This window comes from Miniopterus schreibersii (assembly GCF_964146895.1).
Source record: "Miniopterus schreibersii genome assembly, chromosome: 1".
NCBI classification, from domain to species: Eukaryota; Metazoa; Chordata; class Mammalia; order Chiroptera; family Miniopteridae; genus Miniopterus; species Miniopterus schreibersii.
Genome location: NC_138101.1, coordinates 143,610,108 through 143,637,598, shown reverse-complemented (window position 1 = coordinate 143,637,598; position 27,491 = coordinate 143,610,108). Strand labels below are relative to the sequence as shown.

The following is a 27,491-nucleotide window of genomic DNA, read 5'->3' as shown; positions in this document are numbered from 1 at the left end:
AACATTTTCGTATAAGTTTTTGTGTGGGCATGTGTTTTCATTTCTCTTGGGTATATATACTAGATGTAGAATTGCTGGGTCACATGGTAGATGTGCATTTAACTTTTTAAAGAAACTACTAAACTGTTTTTCAAGGTAGTTGTATAATTTTACTTTTTCAGCATCAGTGTATTTGACAGCTACCCTAAACTTTCTTGATCGATCTGATCTCTGCCTCTTGATAGCAAAATCTAAGTTTATTAAGCTCCCAGGAGTATGTCATGTTCTGTGGATTTGTATATGTGAAAATAGAAGAGGAGGCCATAGGCTTTTCTTCTTGGGGTAGGAGTGAGTGGTCAGGAAACGATGCATGAAGAGCACAAACTTGTTAATCTTAGCTGTTCAACTAAATCTTGGAAGCCAATTATGTTTACAAAGAATGAATCTACCACCATGAGAAAAAAATTTTATTTATGAAAATCTGAAGCAGTACGAAACTCAGAAGCTCCACTTAGGTGCAACAAACATGGATATGATGCTAAGCAACTCTCGTTTTTCCATAAATTGAATAAAATTTAATTCTGACAGCATAGTAATCCTTAAAGCAGCAATCCTCAAATTTCAACATGGCCCTGTATATTGTTAAATAAGCAAAGCTAGAATGAGCTACAGAGTTTTTGTTTTTAAGACTATAATGAGTGAGATAACAATTACATGGAGTGATAGGAACAAAGGTGTGTAAGCTTGGGAACAAACCACTTCCCATGGGTAAAATATTGATGCCATAACTGACCTATATGGCCCACAGTTTCATTAAAATGACTAAATTCTCTAAAGAATGAAGAGGTAACTTTTCCCAACTTACCCTATTCATAAGTGATTACTGTTCAATTTCTACTAAAGCTTGTGGTATAACAAGCTATCGTTAGGTAAACGCTCTCGCCTAGAAGAGGACTGCAATTCTGCTCATATTAGAACCAGCAGGGGGAAGTTGACATTAAAAATCTAGGTCAAGAATCTATAGAATGGAAAAAAAAGAACCTATAGGATGGGTCTCATTGGAAAACTGACTTGTACAGGGGCTTAGGTTAAAACCATTTTGAAAAGTGTGTGAGCTTTAAGGTAGTAGCATCTTTTCAGAGATTGTAGCATGTGAAGAACCCGACACTACATATTATGAACAAAGTTAAGAGCAGAAAAAGATCTTTTGACTAAAGTGGAAAGGACAGTATAAAAATATTTACAAAAAAAGGTTCAGAGTAAAGGAATATTTACAGAATGTTAAACTATTAATCTGCAGCCATAGTGAGGCCCCTTCGGGTTCCCAAGACCTTTGCTTTCTTCTCCTTTCGTTCTTGCTCATGTTTCTTCCGTTGCTCCTCCCTAAGAGGGACAGGTGCACATTAGGCTCTAGTGAAGCTCCACAATGTCCAGACTTAAAATGACATCTAGCACACTTGTGTAAAACACACTTATAGGGATGCTGCAGTCTATCTGGTGGTCGTGATGAAAATCATTGCTGTGTTAAAGGGCTATAAATTGGTATTTTCCTTTTTATCTTAATGCAGCACTCTAAAGTCAAGCACAGAACTGAAACCAGAAGGCACCTTAGTGCTTGAACACAACCCCTGTAGTTTTTGTTTTAATTAATAAATCTCTACCTCTGAAAGTCAAAGGTCAAGCTCAAAATTACACAGTCTAGTGAAAATGCTGGAACTAGGAACCAGGATCTGACTTAAGCCACTATGTTTTAATGAAAGGATTGGTGGTGGTGGTGGTGGGGAGGCCCCAGGATCATGTTAATGATCTTAATAGTAAATGTAGTTGGAAACCATGCAGATGCTTGGGCCCCACCTCAAACCTACTGAATTAGAACCCACTGTGGTGGGGCCTAGGCATGTGTACTTTTATAAAGTTCTATATGTGATTCTAGCATCTTCTTAAACACCACTTACTGAGACTCTCATCACTAACTGTCCCTCAGAGGCTCTGCTTTTATATACATTCTTTCAAAATTAAAAGAATTATAGGACTGGATAATTATGTACTCACCTGGTCTGGAGACGAGGTTGTTTGTAAGTTTTCTTGTGGAAGCTAACCCTGTTTACACGCTCATTCAGAGACTTATTTTCTTTAGATTGTCCCCATGGTTTCAGTTTTCCTAGATTAGGACAAAGACAGATTAATGAAGATTCTTGTATTTATAGCCCCAACTTTATTCATCTGTGGCTACTTGCTTGCTATCAACATCTATACTTTTTTTTAAATAGACATTTGCCAATATGTCTTTCATTAATTTCAATTTCATATTCCACAGATATAAATTGCATTTTTTTCTCTAAATAATGTGTTCTACTTTTTAATCCTTGGAAAGTCACAAAGAAAACCTTAATATTAAAAACAAACAAAAAACAACTCCCATTACATAGCACATTAAAAGAAGCAATCACAACTAAGTAGTTTATTCCAAGGTTGCATAGGTATCATGATTAATATTAAAGTGGTATTTAAAAAAAAAAGGTATTTCACTTATGCAGTTTGTTATTACCGTTACCTAGTAAACTGTATTTGGAATGGAACAAGTGGGAATATTTTGTTGGCTTTAGAACCGGGACCAAATTTCCACGTTTATGTATTGCTTTATTTATTTATTTAAATATATTTTTATTGATTTCAGAAAGAGGAAGGGAGAGGGAAAGTTGAAGCATCAATGATGAGAGAGAATCATTGATTGGCTGCCTCCTGCACACTTCCCACTGGGGATCGAGCCCGCAACCCAGGCATATGCCGAGTGGGAATCGAACCGCGATCTCCTGGATCCTAGGTTGATCCGCAACCACTAAGTCATGCCCGGCCAGGCTGTATTGCTTTATTTGTATAGTTTATGGCCTATGCCTGAGTACCAATGATTATTATTTGCAGTGTTTCCCATTTTATAAAAATGACTTTCACACCCATGGTTATCATTTAATCAATAAACACTAAAATAGTACTTACTCATTTTCCCTTCCATAAAGGAACTAAGTGACTTGTCTAAGATATAAAAATAATAAGCACAAATGACGCTCTAATCTAGGTTTTCTCCCTTCGGTCAAAGTTAGTGGTGGTCATTCCCACAGCAAATACTTATTGAGCACCTGGTATGTGCCAGGGACTGTTGGAGGTGCTGGGGACACAATCAGTGAACCAAGCAGGAAAAATCCTTGCTTTCTTGGGCTTACATTCGGGTGGTAGAAGTAGATGATAGTCAAGTAACATAACATCAGGTGGTGCCACGTGCTATGAAGAAATATTGACCAGGCTAAGGAGTCAAGACTGGGAGGCAGGGAGTGGAGAAAAGGCCTGACTTAATGACAGCTGAGTGGATGTCCCATTAAAATGAGGGAGCAAGCTGTGCAAAGGTCTGTGGAAACTTCTAGCTAAGGCAGAGGGATAGATAAGTTCAAAGAACTGGAGGTGGGAATGAGCTCCGTTTGTTTAAAGAGCTGAAACACTAGTGTGGTTGTCCCAAAGTCAGGAAAGGGAGGAGGCGGTGACTGAGTTGGGAGAGAGATGGGAGACCTCAGGAGGTTCTGAGCAAGGCAGTGATGTGTTCTGTTTGTTTATAAGGTTGTAATGGGGCAAAGAGGCTATTCTAGAAGCCCAGGTAAGAGAAGATGATGAGCCCGGACGGTGTGGCTCAGCGGTTAAGCATTGACCTAGGAGCCAGGAGGTCAGGGCACATGCCCAGGTTGCGGGCTCCATCCCCAGTTGGGAGCATGTAGGAGGAAGCTGATCAGTAACGACTCTCTCATCGTTGATGTTTCTCTCTCTCTCTCCCTTTCTCTCTCTGAAATCAATAAAGATATATATAAAAAAAAAAAAAAAAAAGAGAGGATGACGACCTGGACCAAAGGGAGTCACAGTGGAGGGGTGAAAAGCGATCAGATTAAAGATCTTTTTTAAAGGTAGAAGTGAAAAGACTGGATATGAGGAGCAAGAGGACTCCTGGGTTTCTGCCCTGACAACTCAGTAGACAAGTCAGCAGAGGTACCATTGCCCCAGATAGGAAAATGGGGAGAAAAAATGGGGTGTGTGAGTAGCTGTTTTTAAACTTTTATTATTTTTTATTTTCTTAATATGTCTTTATTGATTTCAGAGAGAGGGAGAGAGGGAGAGGGGGAGGGAGAGAGAGAGAGAGAGAGAGAGAGAGAGAGAGAGAAACATCAATGATGAGTCATCGATCAGCTGCCTCCTGCTGAGGATCAAGCCCACAACCTGGGCCTGTGCCCTGACTGGGAATCAAACCAAGATCTGAATCATAGGTCGATGCTCAACTGCTGAGCCATGCCCGGCTGGGCCTTTTTTTTTTTAATCCTCACCCAAGGATATTTTTTCCATTGCTTTTCAGAGAGAGTAGAAGAGAGACAGAGAACATCCATGTGAGAGACACATAGATTAGTTGCTTCCCACATGTGCCCAGACCAGGGCCGGGGATAGAGCCTGCAACCTAGGTACGTGGCCTTGGCTGTTATCGAACCCCGGAACCTTCAGTCCACAGGCCGAAGGTCTAATCACTGATTCAAACCTGCTAGGGCTCGACATTCTTTTTAATCATGAGGAGTAGGGCCAGGAATTCTAGGTGGTCAAGTAGGGTTTCCATCTGGGTCATATCCTCAGTTATGAAATTGGTTAATCTTAAGTCTTTGCATGTCTTGTACCTTAAAACATCCCCACATACCTTTGTGTGGCTCATAGTTGAGGGGACGAGACAAACTTGCTTTGAGATCAAACACTGGTCTCTTGTTGGAGACAGGAGTCTGTGCTGCTTCAGCTGTCAACTTGAACGGGGTAATAACTAAAAAAAAGCCCACACACAAAAGCCAAGGGCTTGATTAGAGGAAAAAAAGACCTGTTATAGTTTTTTTTTTAATTAAAGTATCACTTCTCAATCTTAAAAATATAATCTATATGAAAAGTCTGAAACAAATGTAGGGTTAAAAAGGACAAGAAAAGAATAACTGAAGAAAGTTAACCACCGAGATTTGTTTCCTGTGTTAGCTGCTCCTCAAATAGTGTAAACATTTTGACATTTCCTAGGATCAACTGGGAGGTTAGAATCCTGTTTAAAGAATTAAGTGGGTAATTTTTCAGGCTGTTTCCCTGATATTTACCCTTCTTAAAAATTACATATTACTAACAGTAACATTTTCATTAACACATATATAGAGACTGCAAGAAACCTAATCACATATAGATGAAAAGGCTCTGTTTGTTACTAATAACAAGAGCATCTGTATGGCTTATTCTGCCTTACCTAGTCCACTAGTCAGTAGTGTGGCATTCATTCCATGAACTCTGGGACCTGTTAGTTTAGGGTCCTACGGGACCACTTGGAGGCTGTAATGAATACCATGGTTCTCCTCCTAACCCCTGGGTCTGAGAAGGGGCTGAATGCTCTTCAGGGAGGGTCACCATCTTAGGACCCCTCCTGAACAGGACCAAGTCCTCAGGCAGATACTAGTTTTTTGTTTGTGTCTCTGGCATTTCTCTCACCAGTATAAAATGAAAAAAGCTATGGTGAAATGTTTGCTTTTGATTTTACAGGTATGGATAGGCTTAAAGAAATAGATATACTTAATTTCAGGAAGTTACATGACTTAAAGATCAACCAAAATTTTTTTTTACCTGTAGCAGAATCCCCCTTTGTGGTCTGTAACTTGTTTGTCCCAAGCACAGCCTGGCCTTTTGGGGTATTCTCAGATATGGACACATGTGGAGACTTTCTGGCTGGAGTCTTGGTCAGTGAACGCTTGTATTCATTATCTTTAGTAGCAGCTGAAAACCTAAACAGAACAGTGGAGTGCAAGACATGGCTAGTGTCAAGAGCAACTTGTGTCAAGATTATAAACAAAGCCATCACCAAGCAGTGAAAGGGCCCCAATAAATACTGTTACAAAAATGAACCTCTTTTGCAGAACAGACATGCTCTTAAAACACTGATCATTTACCAACTTTTGTTATTTATAAAATATGGCTTGAACTCTCTTCTCTCCATGAATTGGCCAACGACAGTATAAGCCAGAGCTTGAAGGAGATGCCTGCAGGCCTCAAGTTACAGATTAGGAAGTACTGGAAGAAGCTCCCCTTATTTCTCCTCTTCCTGGTGATGGCAAGTCAGAGGGAACAGGAGATTGTTATGTCAAATAAGTGAGGGGAACAGATCTTACATCTTAGAAGATGTTCATTTGAGTGGTACATAAGCCCATTCTCTATTCATAACAAACTGCCACGTATGTTCTTCACTGATTCTCTGATGCATAGTTTTCCTACATTTTAACATCTCTGAAATTGGGATGTTTTTTACAATACTAACATGTCATAGTTGGCAGTTACTTTTCTTACAGTTTATAAAATAATGGTGAGTCCTTAGATGATGGTGTCTTACATTTAAAGAATATCTACTAATGACAGATAAAAATATACATAGGGTTGTTGGTGGTGGGTTAACAGGGGACTTCTGGACTTAAAACTAGTAATTTGATGGTGATCTTGAATCAACACCCCAAATTATCACCGAACACTCTACAATAGTTAGGAAAATTGGATGTGCTAGGGCAGATGTTGTGAATTCCAGGCTGTTTTGTACATTGCAATGAAACAAAGGCTAGTCTTTGACCATAGTGTTCTTAAATAGTATTAAATACAATCAGAACTGCCAAAAGTATAGGCACCTCATATTCCAAGCTAACTCAGTAAATAGAATTCCCAACCTAAGGGCATTTTTAAGATTAAAAAACTATTTCAGCAAGCCACAGTCTTAGAGTACAGCTGCCGGGGCCTCGGGGGCTAGGGTGTGTCTCTGGAGCCAGCAGCTACAGGTCAATGCCCCCTGTGCCAAGCCCCCGTGCAGTGCCCTTTGGTGCAGGAGGCAGGAGGCTCATTCTGGGAGGGAGGGAATGTCACCTTCCATTTCAGGAGCTGTGATCAAGCCAGGGAAAACTGGCCTGGGGCATTTTTTTCCTAAGCATTTATCCTTCCCATTTTACCTGTGTATAAAAATTTTGGTTCCTTAAGTGTCTAAAACACCAATATTTTTATCACTTTCCAATTTGCACTTTGTTTCCTCCCATGCTTGCTCTCTTGACAGCTGTGGGTGTGAGTGCTGGAGCCTGGTGGGAGGTGAAGGGTAAGGGGCACCTTTCCTCCCACTGGGCGGGGCTCCCCCTCCCCTTGCCCCGCCCTCATCTCCCCTTTTCTGTTTGTCCTTCAGAAAGCTCGAGTTGAGCAGAGTTGAAAAATCACAGGTCAGGGCACATTTTTAATTTTTCAGCTGTGTTGCCCAAAAGAACTTGACTGTAAATAAACAAGAAATGTTATACACTTAAAAAAACAAAACAAAATTACGTCAGCCCTGGCCGGGTGGCTCAGTTGTCCCATACACCAAAAGGGAGTAGGTTCGATTCCCAGTCAGGGCACATACCTAGGTTCCGAGTTCGATCCTCAGTCAGGGCGAGTACAGGTGGCAACCAATAGATGTTTCTCTCTCACATCAGTGTTCTCTCTCTCCCTACTCCTCTCTTGGAAAAAATCAATAAACACATTCTCGGGTGAGGATAAAATCTATGTCACGTAATTGCACATGTTGGGGAAGTGTTACCGTGCATCAGCTCTATTAGAGCTGTAGATGCTCTTTAAAACGGAGAGAATAAAATTTTGGTATTAAAAGGAGCATGAAGATCTTCATCTGGGGGACAATCATAGTTGAGCGGTACCCTGATGTCAGGAAAGGTACAAGCAAACAAAACAGAGGGATCGATGGGCATGAGATAGCTATGATACTGCAGTGCCCAGTGGGTTACAGTATTTATATTTTAGGATGAGTCCGTTTTTTAATCACTGCATTGGGAGATTTTCTATAGGAATTTAGCTTCAACTGTGTGTTCAAGTCAATGGAAAAATGTCTCTTTACACATCTTTGCAGGTATACATTAAAATGAAAAATATTCATATATCTTATTTTCTATCTTTATCTATGAATCAGATGTGAGCTTAGGTAAGTTGGATAAAACAAGAAAACTGGCGCAACCAGGCTGGCTCAGCGGCTGAGTATCGACCTAGGATCCAGGAAATCATGGTTTCCGGGTCAGGGCACAAGCCTGGGGTCCGGGCTCAGTCCCCAGTAGGGGGCGTGCAGGAGGCAGCCGAGCAATGACAACTCTCTCATCACTGATGTTTCTCTCTCTCTCTCCCCTTTCCTCTCTCTGAAATTCATAAAGAAAAAACAAAACGAAACAAGAAAACCAAATACAATTTTAAAGAAAAAAATTAGAATTTATAAAACCAATTTGCTGATCTTTCTCTCTGTTCCAATACTTTCTCATTCTTCCTCCCATATGTACCCCGACCAGGAATCAAACCCGCACCCTTTTTACTGTAGGGGACAATGCTTCACCTGGCCAGGGCTCATTCTTTTTTTAATCAACATGAAAACACTTGATGTAGTCCACCTGAAATGCATTAGAAGCCGTAAAGCTCTGAGGCCTTGTCCTAGATCACATTTTGGAGTGCTTTACCTGACATTCATTTTAGTTGCTGAGAGAGTGGGGTGCCTGACCGACCCCTTCACACACAAGGTGCTCTGATCTGCAGGGCCCTGGGCCCGGCCTTGCGGGCGCAGCTGGCTTGAGGGTGTACAAGCCATAGAGTGTCTTCCTTGGAGTCCAACTGGAGTTGCCACCACGTCCTTAGTGACGGACTGCTTCTAAGAAGAAAGGAAAATCATCCTTAAAGCTTTCCGTCATCCCCACTTTTAACCCCACCTGTCATCCCTTCTCCAATACTTCACCTATCCTACCTGCCTGGCAGGCTGGGCAGTTCCTCCACCTGTGTTGCTACAGTGACTCTGATTTAACAGTAACTTCTGCTTGTGCTGAGTAATGTGTTCCAGAAAGCCTTCCCCAGGTCCCAAATACCCAGGTATTTTCTAACTAGAGAAAGAATGTGGCTTAAACAGGCCCAGTGGCCAGAAAAGGAGAATAAATAATAGGTTATCTTGGACATATGGTAATTCTGACAGCATGATATGCAGTTTATTAAATACAAACTCAAAGAAGAACCTACTACATAGTTAGTATGTGAAATCTAAAAATAATCTCACCTCCACTCCCCTCATAGTTTTAAAAAATTCTTTCTAAAAAACCTAAAGAAAAGAAGGGAGGGAAGGAAATGCTCTCTTTGAAATGGCTGGGAAGGGTTCCACTTACATTATCTTTTGTCAGGACAAAAGTAATTGAATGTTTTATTATCATTAGTCTAGGCTCTGTTGCAAGCAGAAGAAATGTAACTTCATTATCTGACAACAGAGGCAGGACTAATGAAATTCACAATGAAAAGCAAAATGAAAAAATTCTGATTATATCCTGTGAAAGACAAACTAGAGAATTATGTTAACTTGTCATCTTGACATACAAGCAGAAGAGATTCTAATGTTGTGAGACCAATGTAAAACTACAATCTTTAATAAATACACATCTTTCCCATAAGCTGAGAACCCAGATTAGATGTAGTAAGTATACCGTAGTATTTAATCACACCTTTTATGCCTTCTATGTGTCCTCTAAATTTCCCCTTTCCACACTGTCTCCTTGCAGTCCACACTTGGTGCCAGGACCATCCACTCTACATCTTTGTTTGAGCACCATATAATGTATAAATGATTCTAATTGCACTGAGAACCAATCTCTTTGCCTTTTTTTCAGGTACAACATTATATTGCTGATTCTAATAGTATTAATTCATTTTCTTAGCAATGTATCCAATCAATTCCTCCCTTTCTTTTAGCAATAAAAATCCTGTTCTAACAAAGCAAATAACTCAATTATATCACATATGAAAGTAAAACATAGGGCCCTGGACGATGGCTCAGTTGGTTGGAGTGTTGTCCCATACACCAAAAAGGTTGTGGGTTCGATTTCCAGTCAGGGCACATACCTAGGTTACGGGTTCGATCCCTGGTTGGGGTGCGTATGGGAGGCAACCAATCAATGTTTCTCTCCCTTCCTCTCTCTAAACATATCCTCATGTGAAGATTAAAAAAAAAAATTAAACAGGGAAAAATAACAAAAGCAGTAAATATAAATATAAAAATACATTTTCATGATCTTGGGACAGGCAGTGCATCAAAAGAATTCAGAGCCTTAAAAGGAAAAGTTGGATAGATTTAACTAAAAATAAAACAAAAACACCTTCCACAAGGTAAAAGACACCATTAATATAAAGATAAACTGTGGGAAAATATTTGCAACATACAATATATATCATTAATATAGATTAATGGCTCATAAGTGTACAAAAATTTAAATTAAGCATTCAAAGAAAAAAAAGCCAATTATAACATAGAAAGATATATAATATATAAATAACATAACAGAATGATCAACGAAATATCAATTCAATTGAGATTTATTTCATATTATCAAAATTTTAAAAATTTGATCATTACCACTTTTTTTTTCGTTTTTTAAAAAAGTACATCTTGCCCGGCTGTGCGTGGCTCAGCGGTTGAGCGCTGACCCAGGATCCAGGCGATCAGGGTTTGATTCCCAGTCAGGGCACATGCCCGGGTTGCGGGCCCGATCCTCAGTGGGGGGCGTGCAGGAGGCAGCCGATCAATGACTCTCTCTCATCACTGATGTTTCTCTCTCTCCCTCTCCCTTCCTCGCTCTGAAATCAATAAAGATATATTTAAAAAAAAGAAAAAGATAAGCTACTCATTTATTCAACACATCTTTAAGGCCACATTCAAGTTTATGGTTGAGGCAGTTGTTCTACCCTTAACTTTTAGCTGGAAAATTAACTCATCCATCTTATGTCATATAGAAAGCTTGACTTTCAATCAAGTACATAAGTAGACCTAACTTCCTGGTAAGGAAAATGAGTGGCCCTGCTTCCAAGGCATATTTCCAACTACCTAGTGCCTATGCAGAAAAAGCTAAATGCCTACTTTCTGTAAAGTGTCAGTATGGGCCTCCTGTCCCAGTATTCGACTGTGAATGTAGTGATACCTATCCCTTTCTAATATTTATGAAAGTATTCTAACCATATTAAATATCTCCTGTCTGGATTCTCCACCCATGTTGTTTGATCAGTATGAAGGAACGGAGATATTTAATGCCATGACTTGGCTTTGTCACTGTTTGCTTGAAGACTGATAAACAGTGCCTTCAACTGTGTAACAGTGGTTTTATGAATACTGTTCCAATGTTTATTAGCCAAGATTAAGCTTCTCACTAAGAAGCTTATGTTATTTTAAATTATTTAGAATTAACTTACCACCCAGTGCATTTCCCTGTTGGCATTAGTATCAGAAAACTCAAAACTCAACTGAGTAACTGATATAATAGACAATGTACCTGCTAACAGCGCTCATTTTCTGCCCCTTTCAAATCGACTTTATACTGTAATAGCACAAACTGCCTTAAATTCTTTTTAGAAATAGGCAGGTGGTTGGTTATGTATTACTAAAAATTCTAAAATAAATGTTTCTAAGGCTCCCCGCGTGGACACCAGATACCATGTAAGACAATAGCATCAACTATCTAGGATGTTATCAGCTCACTACTCTGCTAACTCAACCTTGGGGCTTGACTTTGTCACCTTTTCTTACTTGAAGGGGCCGAGTCCAGGAAGACCTGGATTGAAGGCCCGCCAGGGAGCTCAGTCATCACTGAGCCTTTAAGTTAGACACTGCTAGTCACCCGTTTTCCTTTAGGTGAAAGGGAAAGCAGATGGATTCAGCTATAAATGAAGGTGATAGGCACAATGTCTGAATGCGGAAAACAACAACTTATTGCCACTTTGGAATTCATTCTGTATAGTGAGGACTCACTATTTCATCTGGAGGGTTTTGAAAATTCTCATGGTGGGGGAAAGCAATTTAAGATAATAAAGATTCAATAAACTCAAATCCATTCCACTAATGGAGTAATAGAAAGCTGGCTGTATTAACCATGGTGTATATGTGGTATTGACATTAAAATAAAATATTTTAGTCCCATTAAGAACATAATTACCTTCAGTTCATTAAAGGAATTGTGTTGTTCAAAATGTTTCTTTTTTCTCTTAATATATTGATCAATGGACTCCATTTCCTTAAAACGGGCCTCATGAAGCTTCTTAAAGTCTAGAATGTTCCACAAAATATGAAAATTAATAACAAGACAAAATCCATTTATTTACCTTCCCTTTGTTTTTCTGTTAACACTTATTCACTTCTCTGCACCCCTAACATTCAATTTCAACATCATCTTTGCCAAAACTTTAATTTCAAAACATTTAGTTTTTGGAAACTCAGGGGCAAAACATATACTGCTGACATCTTGGTTTAGTCCAGAGGATAAGAAAAGAATACAGTGGTCCCTCGGTTTTCGAGTGTAATCCGTTCCGGAAGACCTTTCGAGCTTTGAAATGTTCGAAAGCCGAGGGATCCATAGCCGACAGCTGGGCCTCAGGATCCTGCCCTCAGCGGAAGCCACGTGCCATGTCCGACTTCTGAGGTGAGTTCGAAAACAGAAGCACTTACCTCTGGGTTTACGGTGTTTGTAAACCCAAACGTTTGTCAACAGAGACGTTTGAAAACTGAGGTGCCACTGTAACTGATTTGTCCTCTCCCCTCACCAATTAATCAAATGGCCTTATTTAATCATAAATTTGATGTTTTAAAATGCCTAGAAAGCTCTATGCCAAGCATTGGCACACGTTTTCTGTAAAGGGCAGATAATAAATATTTTAGGTTTTGTGGTCACAAATGGTATGGTCTCAGATTCTTTTTTTATACAACCCTTTAAAAACTATAAAAACCATTCTTAGCTCAAGGGCTATAAGACAGGCGAAGGCAGGAAGTAGTCTGCTGACCCCTGTTCTGTGCTATTCTAAAAAAAAAATACACACACACACACACACACACACATTCCAATTAAGAATATTTTAGTTAAGTACCTGAATTTCTAATATATGCTAAGCAGCATTCTAAGTACTATAAACATATAACAATCAACATTCTATGTGCCAAGCAATAGGGACAAACAATTACATGTCCCAAAATGGAGTCCCTTAGACTTATTATTTTAAAAAATAAAATAAAAAATTTATTACAAGGTAGACACTATGCCAAGTACTTTACAGACATTCATTCTCAGATATTTACTGAATACGTGCTATATACTAGTTACTGTGCTAGGTAATCAGAAGTGGAAAAATAGTCTCAATTAATCTAAATATCAACCTGATGAATAGGTAGTACAACCATTCCCACTTTCAACTGAAGATTACTGAGGATAAGTAAGTTGCCCAAGATATCACAGCTAGAAAACAAGAGCACGTAGATGCCAGCCCGGTTCTGGCATCCCACTTCCAGCTGTGACAGCACACGGACTCGCCAACATCAGCCTGCAAAACTTACTTGGAGTAGTGCTTGCAATTCTTTTATTTTTTCCAGATTTGGAAAACCCATCTGTGTAGACAGTCTTCTTTCTTTCTGAGGGTACCTTTGAATCTTCAGTACCTGAATACAAAGATACAGAACTAATGAAAAGATTTCAACAGATTCTTGACAATAAAGAAATGTCTGACAGTTAACATGAGCATTTTGATGTGATAGGCTCTGCCAGGGCGGTGGGAGAAATGGCACATGAGGAGCACAAAGAATTCGTTTATAGCATCACTAAAATTTTAGCTCATATGCTTCAAGTAGGCAGAAATTTTGTTTTCTGTATAGTAGTTATACTAAAAATTTTAAAACACTTTTTCAGAACTTTTGCTATAAACATATTATTCTAACTAGAATGAAAAAAATCACACAATCCCACCAGCCTTAGAAACACCATTAGCTTTCTGGCATGTATCCTCAGGCAGACCTCAGAGATACTGAGGATTCTGTTCCAGACCACCCAACAAAGCAAGCAGTAAATTTTTTGCTGGTGGAGGGTCTTGCCCTGAATTTGTAAAAAAAAATGCAACATCTGAGGAGCACAATAAAGTAAGGTATGCCTATACTTGTTTCTTTTTTTTTTTTAAATCTACCTTTATTGATTTCAGGGGGAGGGAGGGGGAGAGGGAGAGGGAGAGGGAGAGGGAGAAGGAGAAGGAGAGGGGGAGAGAGAGAGAAAGAAACATCAATGATGAGAGAGTCACTGCACTGATTGGCTGTAGCCCGCAACCCGGGCATGTGCCCTTGACTAGGAATCGAACCCGAGACCCTTTGGTGCAAGGGCCGATGCTCTAACCACTGAGCCCCACCAGCCAGGGCTAAATGTGTTCTTTTAATCTGCCTAATTTGTAGCACTTCATTACAGCAATGATAGGGATATAAGGCACGTGGCTGCCCTAGCAATTTTGGATTTTTTAGTTACTTGGCATACCATTTATTTCACTCTTTCCCGAGGACACCGCATTCTTATCTCCTTGTCTATCATCTGGTGGAGAAGAAATTTCTACAACAGTTCTGAAAGCCTGATTTTCCTCCTTTTCTTGAGTCTGGAACTCAGTGGGATCACTTGTTTTTACCTGTAAAGGATCCTGGTACAAATTTTAAAAGGAAATAAATGACTTAAATGATAAATAAGAAGTCATCACATTTGAAAGTTGCTAAAAAATAAATCTTAAAAGCGCTGATTACAAGAAAAATATTTTTGTAACTATGCACGGTGATGGATATTAACTAGACTTACGGTGCTCATTCCGCAATATATAAAAACATCAATTGAATCATTAGGTTGTACAACTGAAGTTAAGTAATCTTATGTCAATTATATCTCAAGTTAAAAATATAACATTAACAATTTTAAAAACATTGCTTATGGTCATATATTTAAAAAGAACAGAGAAATAATCAGTACCTTCAAAGATGAGTACCAAGCTGAGGGAGGAAAGGAGTTAAAGAAAAGTAGGACAATAAGATTACTGAGTGGCAGGTTTGGTTCTCTGTCTCAAGTGTCACAAGAGTGTGAACTTGGAAGGAGGAGATACTAGGGACCACTGGAAGGCATAATGGCAGGAGAAACCCTCTTAGGGATTCGAAACCAACACTAAGAGACCCAGACAGGCGAATGACTAAGGGACTGAACAAAGCTAGAAATGCTAGGACCATGTATTATAAAAATTATATTTGAATGAAAGGACAATACAATTAGAGTCCTCTCAAAGCAAGTGAGGGAAGCCCCTGCAATCACATGGCCTCGCTGCTAGAAGACTAAAAAGAGCGTGATAACCAGGCCTGGGACAGGAGAGGAAAGAAGGGGAAAAAAAGTCATATTTAATGTTGGCTTCTTTCCTTCTTATTTACTACACCTCACGTAAGTAAAAACTTAATGAAGGTTCATACTTCTTCAATAAGTATATAATTTGTGCTTAGACTTAATAAGTGCTTCCTGAACGCTAGCGCCTGGGGTTTGATGATGAGCATCCTAGACTTGGGGCTGTGCACTCATGGACCACTACCTGATAGCATAAGGAAATTAACAAAAAAGTTCCCTAAGAATATACCAATTTTGGCACAGGTGATGGCTTGTTTTCAGTTTGCACACTTCCATCTACCTGGGAGTCAGGATTCCTGTGGGCAGTCCTGCGCCTTCTCCTTGTTTTGGTGACATGGCTCGCCAGCTCCCTTTCAGCTTGTTCCTGGCTGTTAATCTGTAGCTCGGTTTCATCACAAGAGGATGCAGAAGTCTGACTTTCATCCTGAAAAAGAGAGAGATTAATCTGCCATGCCCTATGTATAGCGGTATAATGCTCAGAAGAATCAGCATTTAAACTGAATAAAAAACATATATTACAGCCCTGTACAGTTTTTCTCAGTGGTTAGCATGTTGGCCTACAGACTAAAGGGTCCCAGGTTCGAGTCCCACCAAGGGCATGTACCTCGGTTGCAGGCTCCATCCTGGCCCTGGTTGGAAGTGTGCAGGAGGCAACCAGTTGATGTGCCTCTCTCACACTGATGTTTCTCTCTCTCCCCCTTCCACTCTCTCTGAAAAGCAATGGGAAAAATATCCTCCAGTGAAGATTAAAAAAAAAAAACAATAAAAAAGCATATTACATATGCAAAAGATATTTTTAAAATTCTTGAGCACTCGTGGCTGGGTGTGGCTCAATGGTCGAGTGTCAAACCGTGAACCAAGAGGTCACTGGTTCGATTTCCGCTCAGGGCACATGCCCTGGTTGCAGGCTCGATCCCTAGTAGGGGGTGCGCAGGAGGCAGCCGATCAACGACTCTCTCATCACTGATGTTTCTATCTCTCCCTCTCCCTTCCTCTCTCTGAAATCAATAAAAATATATTTAAAAAAAAAGGCAATTGCAGTACCATAAACTAAAAAGTAAAGAGCTACTTTATCAAAACAGTACAGTACAGGTACCAAAACATCTCGAACAGACCTGCTTATATACAAAATCATTATGTGATAATGGTCACACTTCATATCATGGAGGAGGCTAGACTTATTATTCAACATATGATGGTGAGAAAATTGTTTTTAATATTTTGGGAGGGGGGCCATGAAACTCAATCCTTCTCTCATACCACAATGAAATCTGAATGTATTAAAGATTAAAAAGTAGAAGCTGAAACAATAAAAGCACTAGGAAAAAAAATAGGTGAAAATATTATCATAACCTCACATGAGGGAGGCTTTCTTACCTATAGACTATAAAGGAAAGAACTGATTTGTTTTGGTGCTTTTCTAATTTTTTAATTCATAAGTTCTAATTTTTTGAAATAAACTAATAGAATAATAAGTGAACTAATAAACATATAAAGCAGTTGGTTCTCTGCCTACCCTTCCTATTTCTCAAGCTTAATTTCGGGTGGTCACATATATCACCAGTGATTTGTAGATGAAATATTCATCTATATTTTCTGTTGTTTTAAAATGTTTTTGGTTTCAGAGAGAGGAAGGGAGAGGGAGAGAGAGATAGAAACATCAATGATGAGAGACCCATTGATCGGCTGCCTCCTGCCCGTCTCCTACTGGAGATTGAGCCTGCAACCCAGGGAATGTGCCCTCACCGGGAATCAAACCGTGACCTCCAGGTTCATGGGTCAATGCTCAATCAGTCAGTCAGTCACATTGGCTGGGCTTCCCGCCCCCCTCCATACTTATATTTTCAATAGTTATTTTTGTGCCTATCAGGTGATAAAATTTAGCTCATTTGTACCATTCATCTCCACATCTTCGTCCTAACAGAATCATACCACTTTAGTCACTGTATTAGTTACCTTTGGAGCTTTAAATATTGTTCCACAACTATATACACCTAGCTTGTAAACTGCAGATATTAGCATCCTTACATTTCCCTTCACCCCTCAACTTCTGTCATTTATTCTCTTTAAGCATCCAAGCTGATACCATTTATAGCCTGTTATGTAACCTTAACTGAATCATCTATGTCCTTTCTTTGTAGCTTGATTCTAAAAGTTGATAAATCAATAAGTTATTGTAAGGCTTTTTAAAAAATATATCTTCATTGATTTCAGAGAGAGGAAAGGAGAGGGAGAGAGAGAGAGAGAAACATCAATGATGAGAGTTATTGATCGGCTGCTTCCTGCACGCCCCCGACTGGGGATCAAGCCCACAACCCGGGCATGTGCCCTGACCGGGAATTGAACCCCTATTGCCTGGATCCTAGGACGATGCTCAACCGCTAAGCCACGCCTGGCCGGTAATCTTTTTTTTAAAATTGATTTGAGAGAAAGAGAAACATCGATTTGTTGTTCCATTTATTTATGCATTCATTGGTTGATTCTTGTATATGCCTTGATTGGTGGTCAAACCTACAACCTTGGTGTATTAGGATGATGTTCTTAACCAACTGAACTACCTGGGCAGGGCCTAGGGTAATCTTTATCTTAAACTCTCTGACTACAGGCTTTCCTCAAATGTTTATGATTGTTGGTCTTTTATTCATATTCAGAGCAAAAACCTCATGAGGAGTTTGAATGTGAGTGCTTGTTATCTGGTGGAATCTGACTTACTAGGTTCCTTAGGAGGAGGCTACTGTGCTGGAGATCCTTGAACACCAGGCCTTTGCTTGATAACCATTTAATTTCCTTACACAGAAACTTTCTAATATTTTAGCTGGCAGTAAACACCTGGTACTCTACACATGGAAGTAGGGGGTAGACTGCTTTGTATCCTGACTTTTCAAAAATGATTCTCCCCAACTGATTCTCCTATATAACCGGGGTTGAGAACCACAATATAGAGTAAATGTGTTGGGAATGAAAGAATAAGGAGGCTTGGAGTGGAAGGTTTTAGGCAGAGGTGAAGTATTACCAAGTAGTATAGTTCCAAGGGACGTAAGGTCCAGGATATGCTCAAAGAAGTGGACGGCTGATGAAGAGCAGAAACAAAAGTCACACGAGTTAAGGAAACAGGCGGCAAGGGTAGTAAGAGACATCCAAATGAACCTTTGAATTCATCCCAAATAAGGTCAGGACATGAAGTGATGAGGAAGACAAGACAGTGAACATCAGAAAGCAAAGGGGAGGTCAAGAGACGAGAGATGAGAATAGGTGAGCATAACTTCAAAGGAGCAGGGATATTTACATGCGATTAGAAAGATGCTCTCTGGATCTGACTCCCCAACTCCTGGGATAGTCATGGGGAAGAAAGTGAAAAGAAAAAGAAACTTTCCACTATAGAAGCAGTACCTTTGGGTTACACCACAGGTTACTGGAATATAGAGATGTTTTTAAAGTAATCATTCATCCCGCCCCCTATAGTAGCACAGTGCAGGACAGGTGCTATAGTTGGTTTAGAAGCCTGTTAGCAAAACTCCCAAAGACGTCTTTTTTAACCCCACACACCTAAACTATGGTATATTAGTCTGGGAGGCCAACAGTGACAGGGAAGATGTGTTCATTCCTGAATGCACCATGCTGTGATTGTAACAGCTTGTCTAAATCCAAGACTGAACAGGCACACCTGGTTTGGAAGAGGGAGTCCCCAGCACAGCCAGACTAACCTACATCTAGAGGTGCTCCAACTCACAGCTAAGGCTGACCTCCAGTAGGAGAAAATAAGGCTTCCAGAGGTCTGAGGTCACTCTCACTCAGATGTGATCCACACCTGGGCACCTCCCAGGTGATGATTTGGGGGTCTGGAAGCTTACTCATTTGTCTATCCTAGGGACATAAGCAATCTCTTTGCTATGTATTTGGACTGTGCTGACTCCTGCAGGCTTAGATAAACTTTTGGTATGTCAGGTCTTTCCATCAATCTAAGCTCACTATTGACAGATTCACTACTTAGGAATTCTCTGTCTGACTGAATGTTGACTATCACCCTGCTCTTGTGAAACTTTTTCAAAATGGAATGGCCCCTGAGATGCTGTAGTTAAAATATGGTAAATCACTTTTAATTTAGTCTATCAATTACTATCCAAAGTAAAATCTTGATTTCAGATAGCACTATAATCATATATCCTTAATCATTTAAACACGCACACACAAATAAAATTATTTAGTTGATGTAAAAACTTTTAATTAATTGAAAATTCATTTTTGTTGTCTATTTAGTTAATTCAAACCTGGAATCAAAAGAATTTTGAATATTGAAAGTTTTAAAATATTTATAACTTGGAATACAGTTACAGAGACTATACAGACAGACAAGAGGAAGTTAATTTTTTAGTTCGTGTTTATATTTACCTTCATTTCCACATATATAACAGACGCTCTCTAAGGCCCAGTTCCTTAAGGCCTTTCAACATTTTCCCCATTTCAAGTTAAGAAACCTGGCCCTAATGAAGCACCCTCTGATCCTTTTAGGTGTCATGCCTTCTCAGCAATCTTTGGTGTGGATTTAAAGCAGCCATGACAACCTCTGCCGTCAGCAGTAGTTTAAAGTTTACAAAGTCTCTTGCACTGTCCTCACTCTGTTTGATTCTCACAAGACTCAATACAGCAGAGCAGGAAACTAAGAATCAAGGAGTTTGACTTTTCCCAGGTAATACACAAAAAAAGACAAAACTGCTACTTAACCTGGGTTTTTCTGACTTGGAACAAGAACAACTTATTCAACAGAGTTCAAACAAGAACAACTTATCCAACTTGCTGCAAGGTACTTTCACCATTTATAACCAAGTTATTATGAAAGGACTCACATAACCAATAATGATCTTTCTGGTAATAAACAGTATGTCTTAAATTGTGTTTATCATTCATTAACTGAACATGATTGTTTTGCTAAACAGGTGATAAAAAACCTCACTTACCTGATTTTCTTTTCTTGCTTCCCCTCTCAGGTGGGCTTTCAAGGCTTTTAGCAACTTGTCTGCCTGCAGGAAAGTTAAAGATCTTAACAGAGCCAAAATCAAATAAGCAAGACAGACACATTGAACACTTCCTCCTGTTCCTGTAGTCATCAAACATCCTTTGGGCAGACTCTGGGAATAGAATGAAGACCAAAACAGAATTGGTCCCTGCCTCACAGATTTCACAGCAGAGTGAAGTGAGACAAGGAAAGAGGCAATGACATCGAAGCAGGGTCAGTGCCAACATGAGGACTCTCAGGATGTTTTGCAAGCACACGGCTGGGCTTGCCCACTAGGGTAGAGACTTCAGCAGGTAACAGAATACGCCAGTTCTAAGACAAAGATGTGAGGTCTAAACTGCTGAGGTCTGAAGGATGGCTAGAAGACAGTGGGACACAGGGAAAAGGGTAAAGAAATAGCACGGGAAGGCAAGAATGAGAGTGAAGTTTGAGAAACTACAGTTTCAGTGTGGCGGGAGCGTGGAGCTGTTAGAGATGGTGAGAGAGAAGACTGGGAAAGGGGGGGGGGTGATCCCACCAGGTCTTATAAGTCTTTTAAGAGTATAATCTTTACCCTCAGGGTAAAGGGCAATCTCTGAAGAGTGTGCAGCAGGGCAATGAGTGACCGATTCTGCATTATTCACAATGATCACTCCGGCTGAACAGCAGCAGGACGCATTTGATGGGGGGTAAGGTGGAAGACAGGGACTTTCTGTTGTAGGAAATCAGAGACGACTGTGCTGAGGCAGTATGGATGGATTCAAAACCTTCCTAGGAAGTAAAATATCAACATGAATATGGGGGTTGAGGAATAGGGAAACTTTGTTATACACAGATTTCTGGCATGGGCAGCTGGTGGGGTGTGGTGGGGGTTCCTAAATGGGGAATGCCAAAGATGGGGAGGTCTTACAGAGGAGGATGGTTACAGGTCCCTGGTGAAAGAGAACGCCTAGTTTCTCTTCCCACCCCAGAAGACCTTTTAATCCGATTGGTAATGTTTTTCTATGCTTAAAAGGTCAAGCATATTAATTGTGTACTCTTTTCCTCCACTTCACCCAGTCATGCGTTTGACAGTCAGATTCCTTTCTCAAGGGGCCCCAGCCACTAGACGTGGCTCTTCGCTGGCCACATGTATCACTGGCATGTGTCCAGGAAAGAATGGCAGAGATCCTGATTTGGTCTGGGCTTCGGCACAGGAGAGGCTGTGTTTGGGGTGGGAAGCACATGCTGCAGCCCAGCTGACGAGAATGCTCAACACCATTCCAGCTATTAATAAAGTGGTGCCTTACTTTCTACTTGCCTTTGTTCCTTGCACCTCTTTGGGGTCTTCTCTGTGCAGGGGATGATCGGGGGGGCAGAATTTAGGCATTCTTGGTTCCTCTGATACTAACATCCCTTCCCCACCACCACTTTATTGAAGTATAGTTGACACACCAAAGCTGTGGATATTTAATGTATACAACTTCACGTGTTTGGAGATTTGGAGATAAGTACACACCTATAAAACCATCATCACTGCCATAAATTTACCCATCACCTCCAATAGTTTCCGACTGCCCCCTTTGGTGTTTTGGCCGTAAGAGTGCTTAACTAAGATCTATCCTTTTAGCATATTTTAAGTATACAATACAGTATTGTTAATCATAAATTCTAGGTTGTTCAGATTTCCAGGACACATTGGATTATCACGAAAATCTCAAACACACAATGATGAAACGGGGTGCTTGTGGCAGAGCCAAGTGAGGGCTTCTAGCAGGTTGTATGATATGGGGTGATGCTCAAGAGAGTTGAGCTGGAGGTATAGATGTTAGTACCGGCACATATTCATGCATTCCCTCAACCAGCATTTACGGTGCTCAACACTGTTCCAGGCACTGGAGAAAGAGTGGTGAACAAAAGAGACCCTGTCACTGCCCTCCAGGAGCCTCAAGTGGTGGACTAGTGGGGAAACCACCTATTAACCAAGTAAGCTAAAATAAATGCTATGATATCAACTGGCATGAAACAAAAACCAAAACTGATAACTGGACTGGGGGTGTTACCCAAGTTGTGGTGATCAAGAAAGGCCTCTAAGAGGTGTGACTTTTGAGCTGAGATGTGAATGAGAAGAGGCAGCAGGTGAAGATGTGGGGAAGCAGCATTCCAAGCAGAGGGACACCAAACCCAGAGGCCCTGAGATGGATTGGTGAATGTGAAGGACAGAAAGAAGCCACATGGTGGAGACCAGGGCAAGTGGAGGGCAGAGAGATCAGAGACGTGACCAGAGCCTGGGTCAGTAGAGGGCTACAGGCCACAGCAAGCAGTGTGGGTTTCTTCTTCCTAACTTGCTATTATAAAAAAAGATAAGTCTATAGAAAAGTCTAAACAGTTTAGTAAACACTCTTATACTCACCACATAGATTCATCAATCATTGTCTTATATTTGCTTTCTCTATTACTATATATCTCTTGCCATGCTATTTGAAAATAAGTTCCAGACATGGTACTTTACCACTAAATACATCAGCCACATCTCCTAAAACTAAGGAGATATTTTCCTACATAACCTTGAATGCATTACCATATCTAGGAAAGGTAATAATTTCCTAATATCCTCTGATATGTAGATCATAATCAAATTTCCTTCACTCTGTCCAAGGTTAGCTGTTTTCTTCCTTCTTTTTTTTGTTAATCCTCACCCAAGGATATTTTTTCCACTGATTTTTAGAGAGAGTGGAAGGGAGGGGGGCAGAGGGAGAAGGAAAGAGAGAAAGAGAGAAACATCATTGTGAGAGAGAGACATCAATTAGTTGCTTTCCATATGTTCTCTGACCAGGGATCAACCCACAACCCAGGCATGTGTCCTGACCGGGAATTGAACCAGCAACCCTTTGGTGCACAGGACAATGCTTAACCAACTGAGCCACTCAGACTGGGCAGCTGTTTTCTTTTTTTAAAATTTCCCTCCCAATCGGGATCAAGTCAAGCTTCTCATTACTTTTGGAGGAGTTTAGATTTTAAGTGTAAGAAAAGTCACTGGAGGGCACTGAGCAGGAAAAAATGACTCGTTTTAAGTTTCAAATGGCACTCGACTACCAAGAGAATACTATTGTGAGGCAAGAGCAGCGGCAAGGAGCACAGGATGGGCTGAAGCAGTGGTCAAGGGACGAGGGTGTGGCTCAGGTTTGTAGCACTGGAGATGGCGCAGAGGTCAGATTTCAAGTTATTTTGGAGGAAGAGCTGACAGGATGGACAGTTGTGAGCAGGGAAGAGAGGAATGAAAGTGATTTAACGTGGATCTGAACCCTTTACTGAAATTGGGAAGAGATCTTAATTGTTTTGAACTGGCCATGCTGTTTAACATGCACTTAAATACATGAATCAGCAGCTCAGGGGAGAGGTCCCACTGGAGACGTGGAGCTGGGAATCATTAGCATGGATAAGGTTACCAATGGAGACAGCACAATTAGAGAAACGAAGGCCAAGGAGAGAAACCTGGGGCACTCCACACTGAGAGATTTGGTAGAGGCAGAACCAGCAAAGGAGACTAGAAAGAAGTGCTAGTAAGGCAGGAGAAAATGAAGTATCAGTAAGATGGACCACAAGCTTTGTAAGCATGGTTGCCTCTGTAAGTGCGATCTCGGTGGAAAAGAACTGAGAAAGTGGGCAGTAGATGAAGGATGTGGGGGCCAGGAGAGTTTTTATTTCTTTTTTTTTTTTTTTTTTAAAGATGGGTGATATTACTTCGTATAAATGTCTAACCACTATGCTGTCACCTGAAACTAAACTAATATTGACTGCCAACTGTAACTGGAAAAATTAAACAATTTTAAAAAAAGGATGATGTTAAGACTTGATTGCATGCATAACGGGACAAGAGCCAGCAGAGTGGGAGAAACTGATGCAGGAGAGAGATAATTGCAGGAGTGTAGCCATAGAGGAACAGGATCCCCAGCGTGAATGATGAGGCTGCCCTTAGGCACAGGAGGGAGGCGGAATAGGTGGGGACAGGTGCAGGCTGTCTGGAGTGTGTGGGGGTGGAAAGATGAGGTAATTCTCAGCTGATTGCATCTATTTTTCCATGGCCATCAAGTGAGGGAAAAGAGCCAATCTGAGGTGAGAAGATATGAAATAATGGTCCCCCAAAATGGGGAAATTAAGACTACCAAGGAAGTGTGGTAGAATCAAATGCCCCTTTTACGATTTATGGTCATAAATTTAAATTAAGTTCAGCCAACAAATGTAGGTGATCTTTTCCAGCCAGAATCAGCTGGGTAGGTATAGGCAACGATTAAGCACATAGCTGAGTTCAATCAGGCTTAGTTTTGCCAGGTGAGGGAGTAGAGCTGCAAGAATGTGGAAACAGTGCCAGTCTTCCTAATCTAAGCTGCAAGGAGGAAAATGAGGGCATGAGTGAGAGAAGGACCAGTGGCCACGCAATAAATATTAGCAGTGGACGCCTTCATTTTGCTTTACCTTTAATAGCAGTACCTCAATCAAAAGAGCTAACATTTTCTCTTCTAAATTTAGAATGTTATCATACTGGTGGAATTTATTTAAATCTTACTGTAACATTTTAAAAAATAATTAAATCTTGATAATTTCTTAGAGCAACTTATTCATTTTTTGCTATGTACTTGGAATTTAAAAAGGTGATAGATTTAATGAGCTCCTGGGCTGTACCAACTGGAAGTAATTTAAAACATTTTAATTATAGAAATTTCAAACACATACAAAAGTACAGACTAGTGTAATGAAACTCCATGTTTTAACTCCATGTTCATCTATTTCCTGGAGTATTTTATAGCAAACCCAAGGCATCATAACATTTCACCTGTAAATACTTGGTATGCATTACCTAGAGATAAGGACTTTAAAAAAACATGGGGGAAACATAACAATACCATTATCATACCCAGCAAAATTAACAATACCTTAATAGAATTTAACACCTAGTCCAAGCTTAATTTTCTCCATCTCAAAGGTGTCTTTTTATAATTGGCTATAATAAAGCCTTGTATAATCAAATTATTATGAGAAATAGTACCTCTCAAGTATTTGACACTTACTATGTGCCAGATATTGTGTGCTAGGCAGGCAATGAGGTCTACAGTGACAAATACTAAACCACTCCCCCTCTATGAAAACAGATGATTAACTGACTACCCAAGATCAGGTGCCTCAAGAGACAATGATTGGTGGGACTTTCAGAAAAAGATCTAAACTTGCAATAGCTCTTCAGAGATTCAAATGGTTGTGGGGCCTTACTGTTAGGAGCTAGGAATTCAGGTAGAAGCTTCTCTTGCTACCCTGTGGTGCACTGCCAAAAAATAGGGGTAAATAATAGTCTGAATAATTATTCAACATCTCCTGTATAAAATGTACTCATAGTACTGTAAAGACTTCAAAGGTGGAAGGATGAGAAGATCCCAGTTCAAGGAACTTTAACTTTTAGTAGAGAAGATAACATACATACACAAATAACCATTGTACAAAGTGGAAGCCTGCAAGTGCTCAAAGACAGTACTTGAAATTAAACTGTTTAAAAGCACACAGGGCTCCTGGGATTACTGCAGTGGTGGACCTGTGGCTAAGGAAATGAAGAGGAGGGGGCCAGGCACCAAGTCAGTGATGAAAGCTCAGTCAGACAGTGACAGAGAGGAGGGGAATTGCAGGGCTGGGTGAAAAAGGTGAAGGGATTAAGCAAAAAACAAAATTCATAGACACAGACAACAGTATGGTGATTACCAGAGGGAAAGAGGGGTGGGGGATAGATAGAAGAGGGTATGGGGGCAGTAAATGGTGATAGGAGACTTGACTTGGGGTGGTGAACACACCACATACAGATGATGTATTATAGAATTGTACACCTGAGGTCTATATAATTTTATTAACCAATGCCACCCCAATAAATTAAATAAAAAAAAGAATAATTGTAAATTATTCATGCAGATAAAGACGATAGAGGGAGAAGGGGATCTGAGGCGAAGGGTCAAAATTAGCAAAGGCACAAAGATGGACAAAGGAGTGTTCAGAAATCAGTCCAGATTGGATGCAGTTTTGGAGAAAAGATTCTAGCCAGATTGCAAAAAGCCTAAGGAATTTAAGCTAAGGTATTAGGCTTTGTTTATGAAGTATTGGGGAACCATACATCATAGTTAAAAAATATCTCCAAAGACACTCCTTTATCATTCAGCCACAACAGATACCTGGGCACTTATTATTTTGTTTAAACCATTTAAAAGCCATAAGAACAAATCTCCAGAGTATACATTAGCATTATATAGGAAAACGCCACTACAATCTAATATAGAACCCCAATCCCAAACTGAATCTCTACATTTCCCCCCCAACATTTTGCAGCCTCGGAGTCAAAGACCTTACAGGTTTGGAAACACTACCACAACAGCGATCAAAATAAACAACGATCATTCCAGATCAAGGCTGAGTTATAAAAATGTGCCTACAGGGCTGGTCCCCTAAAAACCTTTCTTTCGGGTATCCCAATAAAGTAGCAAGAGATTTTGGGTGCTATGACAATTTATATAAGTGTTACTGTTTTGAATTTTCCAAAAGCCATGGCAGTATTTCCGAGACTGCCTAACAATTAATCGGCATTAATGCCAGCGTTACTTGAGCTTTTTTCTGGGCCTGCATTTCGTAATTGATGTCCTGGGAAGTATTACAGAGTACTTCCAATAAAACCAAACCAAACAAACCCTTTTGAAGCCGAGGCCTACGGGAGCACCCAGAAAAGTCAGTCTCAAAAACAGGTGAAGATTATGGCTCCCTTTCCGCCCAACTTTTGCAGAGTTTAAGGGATACTCGTGAACCATACCTACTCCCACCCCCACAGGCCGGTCGGTCCCTTCCCACCGCCTCTCCCCGAGGCGGCTCAGCCGACCCCACCCGCTACCGTTCCGTACCCTCAGGTTAGCCCGGAGGCCCAGACTCTTGGCCAAGTTCTGTAGGTCACTGTACTTGAAGGAGTCCAGCTCCTCGAGGGACGGGACGGTCATCGCGATCTGCAATCGAGGTAACCACACAAAGTACCCTCCAACCTCCGCTCCGCAGTTCAAACCTCTGTCGCCGCTAGAAGCGTTGACTACGCCAAGTTTTATACAGTTTAAATTAAGAATGCTGCACTTCCATTGGTTAAAAATGCATCGAAGGCGGGGTTTCATAGCGTTGACCAATAGAAAGGCTGATTCCCAGCCTCAAACGTACATTCTACCTCACGCCTCACC

At 40.5% G+C, this 27,491-nt stretch overlaps 1 protein-coding gene across 2 annotated transcripts; it reads right to left on the bottom strand.

Moving 5' to 3' along the window:
* Positions 1-426: 426 nt before the first annotated feature.
* Positions 427-27,428, bottom strand: NUSAP1 (nucleolar and spindle associated protein 1; the record flags this gene model as incomplete). Of its 2 annotated transcripts, none has more annotated exons than XM_081153207.1 (11): positions 427-1,362; positions 2,032-2,140; positions 4,700-4,816; positions 5,647-5,804; positions 8,535-8,722; positions 12,033-12,142; positions 13,421-13,522; positions 14,379-14,535; positions 15,553-15,696; positions 20,228-20,290; positions 27,171-27,428. In XM_081153207.1, 11 exons carry the CDS (start codon positions 27,426-27,428, stop codon positions 1,269-1,271), a joined length of 1,500 nt encoding a protein of 499 aa, XP_081009333.1. In that variant the 3' UTR covers positions 427-1,268. The 2 variants fall into 2 exon arrangements, with proteins under 2 accessions (XP_081009333.1, XP_081009332.1); XM_081153206.1 differs by having other exon boundaries at positions 431-1,362; positions 8,535-8,719.
* Positions 27,429-27,491: the final 63 nt, after the last annotated feature.